The sequence below is a fragment of the Corylus avellana genome, chromosome 9 (assembly GCF_965113065.1).
Source record: "Corylus avellana chromosome 9, dhCorAvel1.hap1.2, whole genome shotgun sequence".
NCBI lineage: Eukaryota > Viridiplantae > Streptophyta > Magnoliopsida > Fagales > Betulaceae > Corylus > Corylus avellana.
The window spans coordinates 16,671,208-16,683,461 of record NC_142498.1 but is presented as its reverse complement, the minus strand read 5'-3'; the positions used below and the strand labels follow the sequence as shown (position 1 = coordinate 16,683,461).

The 12,254-nt window shown below is 32.1% G+C and overlaps 1 protein-coding gene across 1 annotated transcript; it reads left to right on the top strand.

The window, feature by feature from the left end:
- The first annotated feature begins 6,405 nt into the window (after positions 1-6,405).
- Positions 6,406-7,439, top strand: P1R1 (transcription factor). Its single transcript, XM_059605244.2, has 2 exons — positions 6,406-6,526; positions 6,719-7,439. Exon 2 carries the CDS (start codon positions 6,720-6,722, stop codon positions 7,284-7,286), a length of 567 nt encoding a protein of 188 aa, XP_059461227.2. The 5' UTR covers positions 6,406-6,526; position 6,719; the 3' UTR covers positions 7,287-7,439.
- Positions 7,440-12,254: the final 4,815 nt, after the last annotated feature.

The following is a 12,254-nucleotide window of genomic DNA, read 5'->3' as shown; positions in this document are numbered from 1 at the left end:
GTTTTATTATATGTGTACTCATATATATATATATATATATATATATATATTATCCCTTCATGGTAAGATCCCAAAAATAGATAATTGAAGTCTTAGATGATTAGCAGGATCAATTCTTAATCCCTTCCATTTCAATTAAGAGCAAAATGAACAATCAATTTTAAAATTTATAAATCTAATTGTATATACGATGCCAAATGATAAATAAATCTATTGTCACGTTGTTTAAAAATTTTCAAATAATATAATACTAATAAAGTCAGAGGTTACCATTTTAACACTAACAAAAATTACAAAATGTCGTAGGCCGGAGGCACTCAATTGGGTGGAACGAAATTCTCATTAGTTATAGTATCCATTTCTTGTGCCAAAATGAGTAGCTCAATTTGCTCAAAATTACGCCTAATTGAGTGCCTCCGACCTGCGACATTTTGTAATTTTCTTCTTCTTGCGCAGACATGTCAAAAAATAAAAAATAAAAAATCCTCATTAGGACTTGAATAGTAGTACATCTAAATGTTAAATATAATATTATGTAAACAGTTAAATACACGAATTTTAAATATTGAACATAAATTTAATACTATCCAATTAGCTAGACAGGCATGAAACATGAGAAAAATGATTCTCTTCATTTTAAATCTCATCTATTTTTTTCGGTAAGTGTATTTAGAAGGATAGTATTGTCTAAATATTTTAACCTCAAAAACATTTAGACAATTTTACCCTTTTAAATGCGTTAAGGGAATAAGGGAATGGGCTTAGTAAATAATAAATTCACCACTTTTTTTTATTTTTTATTTTTTTTTATTTTTTTAATTTTGCTTAAAGGGTTGGAGTAGGGGCCATCAGAAGGGTTGGTTTGTTTGACAACGAGGGCTAGTAGTGAGTTGTAGACTTGTAGCATATATAGGAGCTATGAAAGGAGGGGGTTTTTGTGGTTACACACTGACACGGCTGTAAACCTTTGTTAGGACACTGTGGGTCCCATCCATGTGTGCACATGCGTATGGTCCGTGTGTACGTGCGTGCACAAGCACGGCAACTTAATCAATGCCTCTTGTCCGCACTCAATCTCATGCGCTCATGCTGTGCCTTTCCCTACTCTCAACTCTCCACACGCGTGCCCACACTAACTATCATCCCACTAATTAATCGGTTCAACCATAACCAAAATTATGTCCCCGGATCAAGCGATACTAGACAAACATATATAATTCGCCCTTCTCCAAAGTTATTTGAGTATATGCTTTACCGCTACCTAATGAAGTTGTTAAAGCATTAGGAACCAATCTCATCTGGACGTGTTGTAGGACGCGGTTCTTTTTAAAGAGGAGCTCCGTGCCTGAAGGGAATCAATTCATTACAAAAATTTGTTTATACATGTGGTTTTGAATAAGCCTAACATCCTATTTTTTTTCAATCTCGCCAAAGCTTGATCACTAAGACGTAGATTGCTTCTCGTAAAAGTCTTACATATATATATCTAACTGGTTAGACAATAATATCTTGACCGCTGCTAATACTCCCACATCATTTCAATGAGTCATCAACACATAGAACTAAGAAAGTTCGTTGTTCAAGAACATAAAACTTTAAAAAAAAATTTACAAAACTATTATTATTATTTTTTTTTTATGGACGTCTCCACATATTAAAGGTTTTTTTTTTTTAAATGTAGCTCATTGAAAACAATTCTCAATTTTCACCATTTTTTTTTTTTTTAAACCCCTCTTTTAAAAACTCAAAACTTAACAAGCCAACCCATTTAATTAGGATCAAATCACTATTAATGCTTACAATTTTTTTTTTCTTTTTAAGAGAAATTCATTTCTAATTTCATTGGTGAATAATTAAGAGTATAAAAGTTCTTACAATTATAGAACATTATAAAGCTCTAAAATTCATAGACGAAGTTAAAGGGTTACATGACACAGAGGTTAAAAACAAACAAATCTTACATTGAAATCCTATGTTCTCTATGTTTGCTAACCCATGCCTAATTTTTAGCTTATAGAATAGATCTGCTCGGTATAGACTCAGTACTTACAAAAATTATGTTAGAACGGTAAAACTTATATATTTATACGAAAGAATTGTAGAGTAAAGAAAAAAGATTTGGGTGTCAAAGTGTGTACATTAATAATATTGGCTACTTACTGCAATATTGATTAATTTATAGCAACATTGTATATATTGATTTACTATTCAAAAAGCATAATTATCTACTTTAATTACTATTTTTTTCTCATATAAAAAAAAAAAGAAAAAGAAAAAGATTAAAGAGAAAAAGAGAAATGCAGGGAAAGAAAGACAATCAAATCATTTCAATTCACGAGCTAGTGTTTAATATATTCCTGGCAATGCTTCAACCGCCTCTTAAGGCGCGTGGGATAGTTTGTAAGGACAGATGGAGAGGTGGACCCAAAGATATTTCAGTCACAAAATCCAGTTCCATGTTGTACTGCTACTGACAGCGGGTCAATTGTAAGGTTAGCCGTAAATCACGGGGGGGGCGGACTGCCTTGTTCACATATACTTTTTGGACCTTTAATTTCATATGTTTCATTTTCAATCATATTATTTATTATTATTTTTTTAATCTTAAATATAATTCATTTTTGTTTTGAAATTGTTCCAAAAGAAGAACAACATGTGAAAAGTGAATATATATATATATATATATATATATATATATATATATATATTTTCAAACAACAATTAAGAATCTCATTTTGGATCTTGTAGCCTCTAACGGGGTGTTAGAATATATGAAAAATATATTATATTTTTAGTATATTTTATAATTTTGCTGATATTAAATATTATTTATTTATGGATTGATTGTAATCATCAAATATTGAGATTGTAATCAAATTAAGGAGGTTTGATTACTATACTTATATTAAAACATTTTAGACATTTAAAATACATTTAAAAAGAGATTATCACATTTTTATTCTTTTTAATAATCATGTCATTTCAAATGAAATCCTCTATTTTAAAACAAAATAAGTAATTAGTTTTTTTTTTTTTTTTTTTTTTTTTTTTTAAGAAAGAGCATGAATAGTAACTTCTTCTTATATTTTTAGTAATACCAGTTATTATTTCTAAAGTCCTCAAGAGGTAACTCAATTGGTTGAGACCACGCCTAGATAAGCGGAAGTCACTAGTTCGAATCCCCCTTCCCCCTCTTGTGCGGACATATCAAAAAAAAAAAAATTATTATTTCTAAAGAATCACCATCTAAGTGTGTAATTTTCTTTGCCTCTTCCTTTTATCCCCGCTTCGTTCTTTTGTGATTTTACTCGGAAAATAAAATGTTTCATACTAATGGATTCTGTTTTTTTTGTTACTAATATGATTGAGGTGAAAATGTTACCCACAAAATTTTAAGGGAAAAGATTTGTAAAAGCCCGAAGAGGTGTAATAATTTTATTGAACATCTTTAATTTTTGGGGATGAATGTTCGTATAATTGTATGTAGATTTCTTCATGGGAGTGAAAAAGGCCAGAGAAGACAATTTGAGGGTAACCATAGTAGCATTTGTACTCAATTAAGAATTAATGACAAAAAATGTCTAAATGGTGAGAACGATAAGTGCTCTTTCAAGTCCAGTTATGTCATACAGTCTAATCTCAGGATTATCAAGATATTAGTAAGACTTGAATTTATGATTTACACTAATTAAATATAAAAAATCTTATTATTAGAGTCAAACTCATGACTTTAATATTTATTTAATCACAAAAAAAAATTGCCTTAACCTTAAGGGCACTATACTGCCACCCTAAATGGTGGTAAGTAAGATATATGGAGTGGGAAAGATGAAATTGAGAAAGAGAAAGGGAAAGAGAAAGGGAGAGGGAACAAAATTTTAGTCGTTGACAAAAAGGTCCCACCAGTCCACATGATAGAAAAATGCCACAAATTATGGTACGACTGATTCAAAAAGAGGAAATCTCAAAAACCAAGAAGATAAATGTCAAATGAAATTGGGACGCATGCAGGGTGTTAGTCCCACATGATTTTTGTAAACACTCCCTTATTAATATAATTAATAATAATAATAATAATAAAAAAGTTAGTTAAATATCCATCCCATCCGATCCTGCCCTACCCTCAAGCTAGCTAGCTACCCATCTTTGTACGGCTATGATTCTCTGGATTGGATTGGATCATCTCTCTTACAATCTCAGCTACTTTGAAAACCTCTTTCATTTTTTCTTTCTCCTTCAATGAAATCTCTCTCTGTCTCTCTCTGTGTCCTTGAAGAGCCTTCACAAATGTGATATTTAAAAACTCCCATGTGGAAGCCATGTGGGGGCTTTTTACTCTTTTGCAAAACCCAAAGCCAAAGCCTCATGCATGCGGCCCTAGAATTTTTCTTCTTATGGGACCCCTTTGGCAACTCAGCATCAGCATCAGCATCAGCATTTTTTCCGGATCCACCCAATTTCCCTCCTCGATCCCTTAATTTAACCCAATCTCCTCAATCTTCCATCACACACTTGCAACCCTAAACCCTACTTTATCACTCAAATTATAAAACTTTTTTTTTTTTTTAATCACCCGCGACCCTAATATCGATCAAATTAATTAATGAACATACTTAAGGCGGTAAACACATTGAATCGCTCATAAATGAGTTTGGATTCAGCTTGGATAAACTCGACTCGGCTCAATTCATTTAATAAATGTGTCGACCGTAATAACAAAATTAAGCTCGATTATTAAACAAGCCATGCATACTCGTATATATATAAGTTTATAGCACTAGAAAATTAGTTACTTCAAAACAAATTTCAAACTTTTCTCTTTCCATTAAATATATGTCGAGCTCAATATTTGTTCTTGTTTGAGTATTCTATTTTCTGTAGACGTTTTAAATCTAGCACCATATTTCTCCATCCTAGAAGTCATCAATGGTTATGTTATTGTACATATATGGTTGTTTAAAATAGTAGAGATGTCTTATACCTTCGACTAAATCCAAAGGCCTTTTGGTATATAAATTATGTGGATATTGAAATATTATGGAATTTGTGGTAAGGAGATTAACGCATTGTGGAGTCTTTTAGTGAGATCATAATATTATTCATTGGTACACCATTCAAATTTAAGCCAATGGGTTCGGGCCAAACCATGCTATATTAACTACTCATACATATGACACATTTTGTCATTTTCAATGTGAGACTTAATCTTTTATACTCACAAGTGTATACTCAAAAATATTCTCTCACGTGTGCGTCCATTACCACATTGTTACACTTTCCCTTAAAATGAAGCTTTATCAATTTTATGGGCTTTCTTTAGGATCACTCATGTACTATGTGGATTTGCTTGTGCCATGCACCTTTGCCCCCACTCTAGGGACTTGTTTGTGCTAGTGCCATGAACCTTTTTCCCTTACTTTAAGGATCATCATCCATTGTAATACCCTAGTCTCATATTGAGAAGATGAGGAGTAGCCCACATATAATGGGTGATGAGTGCTAAGTTCAACATTGCATAATTATTTGGTGAAATTGGGCTTTATAAGAAATTCTAAGAAAGCTCCAAATTGACTAGTCATTTTGGAGTGATAGTGCAGATATGACTAGTATTTTTTTCCACGTCATTATACTACATCTCTAGTTTTGATTTTCTTCCGATTTTCCAAATCCAATAGCGTGTAGCCAAATTCGGCATCTTCATAGCCAACAAATATGCAAGGAATGACCTTATTATCAACAAATATAAAAGAAATGGCATCTGAGGTCAAACAAACTCATGATATTGTCATTTCTCTTTTCTCTCTTTTCCAAAACTTGCTTCCCTTATTTTCTATGTATCAACTACTAATAACTACATAACCGCTTTAATGGGCGGTTGGCAAAAACCATATAGTCGCTTAGGGTGGTGCGGTTAGTAGTTTCAGGAATAGGCGGAAGCGGTTAATAAACACTAATTGCAAAACCGACGGTTATTTCAAAACTTCTAACTACCTAATGTGGTGTAATTAGCGGTCAGACGTAATAACCGATACCCGTAATCACTTGTACATCCTTATTACTAATTAGAGATTTAAAGATAATATCTGTAAAAAAATTTGAGTGAGCCAAAATTGTATGAAATTTTGTTTTTCTTTTTCCATAAATTTGACTCTTTTTTTTTTTTTTTTTTTTGTTTGTATTCGATGTTAGGTTTGCATTACATTAAGGGAACCTTTATTCTTTATACTAAAAATACATAATAATTATTTTTATTTTTATTATTCTCTAGAGTTGGGATGGTGGGCCATTGACACCATGTGCATGCATGTGCTGTGTCTTTCTCTCAAAGGCCCACCACTCCCCTTCCTGGAGAACATAAATTGGATTTCTTGACATTCTTCTTTTTCTCATTCCACTCTTCTCTTTTTCTCTATGTGTTTCTGATACGCTTTCTGGGATCTCTACAACTGCATCACCCTGCAAAACTTGTCCCTCATTTACTTGTTATGATTTTCTCTCCTCTCATCCAATAGAAGAATTTCAGCAAGTAAGTTTGCTTTTTTCTCTCTTGTGTTAATTTTTCTTTCCGCAAAAACCCTAGCATTATTAGAGCTTATAATTTAGGGAAGAGATATAAGAACAAGGAATAAGGTGGTTCGGCCTCATGATGATCATCAGAAACCTTAATAATCTTGGTTAAAATCTTGCCAAAATATGATGTTATTCTTTCATTCTACAGAATGCGCAGCTCTAGCTCATTGAAGCAAGAATTCCTCAAGAAATGGATAATGGGTCTCCAAAGATGCACTTCTTCAAATAAAAATATGAGCATCTTGGAGAGAAAGAAGGCTATAAAGCTGTCAGCAGACCTAGCCATGGCTGCTGCGAGAAACGGGAGAACTTCTTGGAGCCGAGCCGTCATTGCCAATGCTGCAAGAGAGAGTGACAAGAGATTGCTTGCTGAGAAAATCTTGCAGGGCCAGGAGTCAGAAATGTTGCTGAAGAAAGTTTCAAACATGTCAGCTGTGATACGCAACAGGAGGATTATAAGAAGCAAGAAGATCCTGAAAAGGAGCCGAAGAAGAACAACTAGCGTGCCTCAAAAGGTTCTTGCCAGCTCCATTGCAAAGAGATTAGTTCAAAAAAGAACACATATTCTCAAGAGTCTTGTTCCCGGGGGAGAGTTTATGGATGAGATATCTTTGATTGAAGAAACCCTAGATTATATTGCATATCTCCGAGCTCAGGTTGATGTAATGCGATGTATTGCAACTTCTCCCCACCTTATGGCGCTTAATAGCGAGTAACTTTTTTGTTGTTATATAATTTAATTATTTAATTTTTCTTCTATTTTTCATTTTCGCAAAGACTAGATATCATGAAGGAGAAAAGAAGCTGGTATAGATAGTAAAAGACAATGTATATACAGATGAATTATCATATGTAAGTCAATCGATATATCCAAAGCTTTCCTTTCCCTCTTCTCCTATTTGTCTATTATTGCATGTATTATTGCTTAATTTGTTTTTTCATGGGGGATTCAATGGTATTTACAATGCCAAACAAAAGGGTCGACTTTTTTTTTTTTTTTGTTTCTCGAATACAAAATTAACAATAATTTCAGCAAATTATTTCCTTAGGTTATACAATTTAATGTATACCAATTGTGGTATTTCTTACACAGGCTGTGTTTTTCTACTCGATCTCCATTTTTGAGCAAGAAAATATTAACTGATGTGGATTTAGCATTATTGAGCCATGTAAGAGAGCAAGATGCAATTAGACATGATTAACTTTAATCTCAGTGGTTCTTGATGGGTTTTTGCTACTTTTTATTCCAATATTGTTGCTTATTATTTCAATGGTTCTTGATGGGTTTTTGAAGAGATTGAAAAAGAAATAAGTAGGCCAATCTTATTGATTGCCTGCATAAGCTGATCTCAAATTCTGATAAAAGTTTGTGTACATCAACTTCTGCTCATCTCTAGATGTGCACTGAGTGGCATATTTTTATCAAATTCACACTCTTAAAGTTGTGCTAGAAAGTGTCCGTTTACATAATCATTTCAAATTCATGATGGAAAAGGCAGTCAGTGCAACTGGATTTGTCGTACTGGAATGCTCACAGTTAGCACTGCAGGCTAGGCTACACATTCGGCCACCCTTTTCAGCAAATTATAAGTTGGATTGAAAAGGTTGTCAGAATTAGGGCTGCCAGTGAAAGATATAACTCTAACTTCAGTGTCTAACCAGCATCAAAAGATAGACGATATTCTCATATTGCTGCTAATCGATTTTATATATACATCAAGCAACCAAAGATCCTTCTTTTTTCTTTTCTTTTATTTTTTTATTTTTATTTTTTGTTATTTTTAAATTCTTAAATGATAGGAAGACTTTTCCTCATTTCTCTTCCCATTTCTATTTAAGGTTAGGCCCAAGACCACCCTCTTAAAGAGTAGAGAGGTACTACTTCACTACAAACTCCAAAGTGATTGTCCTCTCTTGCAATTTTCTGCTTAAATTGTGAGAAATTGGATCCCAAAATGCCAAATAAGTGGTTAGGTTACAATTGTGAGAGAGTTCATATGAAACTCAGCTACTCAAATAGATTTTAGGCTACTTAGCCACCTACTCGAAGATGTATATTTCATAGAGGCTTTCTCACAGTAATTACCAATTTGGACCACAAGATTGTTTGCGATTTACCTCCAATCCAAAGAGGTCAGAGAAAACGAGTTAATTGAAATTACAATTTTGTTAAAAAAACATTAACCTACTTAAAGCTATCGTTTAATAGAAGTAGATTAATTCTGGTGGTTGTTATTAATTTAATACAATTCTACTTTGAGGAGTAGGTTTTAGTAAAGTAACTATATATAGAGATAGTTATTAGATTAATATATATCAAAAACATGCCCTTGAGTAATCTTTAAGTAGAAGCAGATTTCTAATTAATGATTCTTACTTGTACGTTGGTACTCTTTCTTTCCTTTCTTAATCTTTCTTATACGAGTTTTGAGAGCTATGAACCTTGGGGTTATTCTTTTGTTTGGCATAAATTTAGAAATATAATAAATATAATATATAGCCCCTTTTGTTTTTCAAATTTTTTTCTCCCCCCACTTTATGATAGATAAGAAAAAGATTGAGGCAATGAGGCTTAGGACATGTTTGGGCGTGCGTTTGAGGGGTATAAAAGTGCGTTTAATATTCAAAAAATTTATTTGAAGAAAAAAGTACCCGTTTGGTAAAAAAAATTGAAAACGCTGTTAAGGGTTCAAAAAGCCAAAAAATGGCCAAAACGCACTTTTGACAAAAGTTTAAAAATGAAGTTTTTGTCAAAAAGCGTTTTTTGACTTAAAAACTCTATTTCTTAAACACAATCCTATGCAGACTCTTAATATATACACACTGACAACCATGTACCTCAGTGTTTCTTGAGGAAGAAGAGAAAAAGCAAGCCTCTTTTTCAGTCTTCAAAGAGTAAAAGAGTAGGGACCATCAAGGATCGATAGTGGTTTAGTCGTCTTAAGGTAATACCAATGTGATTAGGCAAATACTAAGGCATGAGCTCGACTCCCGTAATAATAATTCTCATGAATAAGACGGTTCCACCGTCTAGAGAAAGTAGGTACCTAGCTAGCATAGGGGAATTAACCCATTTTGTCGCCGGAAAAAGCTCAGTAAACATAAAAAAGTAAGGTTTCTTAACTTTCTTTTCCCCTTTTCTCTTTAGCCAATGAAGGTTGGATTGGTATTAACCTTTATATGATTTGTTCTGCATGGTTGGCACTTGACATTTTATATATGTGTCCCATATATATGGACATGACATATCGAAGGGGCCCAAGTCTCACTAGTAAGCCTTTCTAGTCCCTCAAATTCAGGTTGATTTCCTAACAACACTCAGATGTCATCAGAGTCTACTGCTAATCCTCTCTCTCTCTAGCTTGAGAAGATATATATATATATATATATATATATATATTTTACATGTCCACACAAGGATAAAAAAAAAAGGAAGAAGGAGATTCGATTTAGTAACCTTTGCTTCATGAAGCGTGGTCTCTAGCCAATTGAGTTACTCATTTGGGACGTTTGAAATGGTCTTTTGACCTAACATAAATATTGTAAATGTGTGTTTGAGTTTGTTGTTAATATATATCAACCACTTAAGATACGATATGTTAGTCGGTGTGCCATGAATAATAAAAATTTCTTACAAACATGCCTTTAAAAGTAACATGCATGTATCCTTAGCATGCAATAAGTACATTGTTTTTCTAATGGCATGTATTTTCATATGCTTTTTTAATAGATTAATTAAAGAACACATATTGCTTTTAGAGACTGATTTGTAAAATTTTTTTACAGCAACGTGAATGTAATAAATGGGTACAGAATATAGTATTTCTCATGCCTTAAATGAAAATTTAAATATAAAAGATATTAGTTTTAGTTTTTTTTAATTATTTTATTAAGGGTATTTTCATCATTGAGGGAAATTGACAATTTTTTGTAGTTTAGGGGATATTGTTTCAATTAAAAATTTAGAAAAAAATTGTAAATTAGATAGTAATTTGAGGAGAAAATGTTGACTTTTCTCTTTTATTTATTTATTTATTTAAATAGTAAGACACTTAAAACATATTACGTAGCAGTGTGATATATTATTCTATGGGTGTGATAAATTGTTATGAATAGTAGCAATATTTTTTAAGATACTAAGTATACTGGGATAATGTGGGCTTGAATATCTAGGCCCAGCCTAAATCCAAATGGGCCAGAGATGCGTGCAAATCCCCTGGCCTATTTCTCCCCAAATCAAAAGGCTATTATTAATGCACCAAAATTACAGTTTGTTCTATTTCAATGACAATAATTTTCGAAAACAACACGAAGCCTTGCAAAACGATTTCAAAGTTCATAAAAGAGAGGAAAAAAAAAAAGAAGAAAAGTGACGCCCAATAAACGATCCATGCAAGCCCAGATTAAGCATGCAAGCCCAGATTAAGCAATTAATGCCCAGTATCATATTTTAGGTTCTGTTTATTTTGACATAAAAAAATTTTTGTTAACGGAAAAAGATTTTTTAGTTCATACGGAAAATGAACAACGACAGAAAACGGTCAGCAAGTTCCGACAATCTAAGGTGAAGTCTGTGGTTTGAAAAAGAGAAACTCAAATTTGAAAAAAGGTTTACGATATTTTATAAAGACAACTATTTTCCAAAACTAAAAAAAAATAATTTACTAAACCAAAAATAATTCGATTTGATTATTATTTTCGGTCGTAATAAATATTGAAAAATAAAAAATTATTTTTTAAGTCGAAAAATAAAATTAAAAAAATCTCATATTAATGCAACAGTAGGTAATAATTTATTATTGTTTTTTAACATTTATAATATATTTTTTTTCTAACATTTATAATACTTGAATTAACTTTCTCTGTTATATGTAGTATATAGGACATGCATCACCATAAAAAGTGTAGGCATGTATTGACTAAACCCACCTTGTGCATTTGACATATGAGCATGTCATAATACAGAAATGAGAAAGAAGAAAAGGAAGAAGATGATGATGATGGTATTTAAAAGTAGCATTTGGTTTTCTTGCAGCCAAATTCAGCGTTAAATCCTAACAAAGAAAGTGAAATACTCAAAATACATCCATCCAAATTCAAGGTATTTTTATGATTTTATAAATATCTTAAAGGTATTTTGAGAATTTCATTTATCAATCGTTTGATTTAACATTGAATTTTGACAGGAGGGTTGACATTGTAGACTTCTGAAAGATGGCAACTGTAAATTAATAATTTTTAAAGTTGAAATGTATGATTGCAAAAGTGATAAAAAAAAAAAAAAAATCAAGAGTGGTAAATGAATTTTTTTCCAAAAAATATTTATGATTATTTTTGTCTTTTTACTGGCCTTTGGATTTGGGGGGGGGGGGGGGGGGCGACATTAACATTTTTTGATAGTTTATGGAAAATATTGACACAATTTGTAGTTTTGAGGGGGAATGAGGACATTGACAATGATGTGGTAATTTGAGAGGGATACGTGTAACTTTCCCTATGTATATATGTAATCGCTAAAAACTACCAGCTAGGATTGTTAGAGGTTAATATCAATGACATACACAATGAAATGTTTTCTACCATTGTTTGTGCAAATCAAATAGCCAAACCAATTCACAAATATTGCAGAAAAATAAATCAAGCAACCCACAGTTAAGGCACCAAAATTTTTATTAATTGGAAAA

Coding starts and splice junctions, on each gene's coding strand:
- P1R1 (XM_059605244.2), top strand. CDS start 6,720: ATGCGCAGCTCTAGCTCATTGAAGCAAGAATTCCTCAAGAAATGGATA.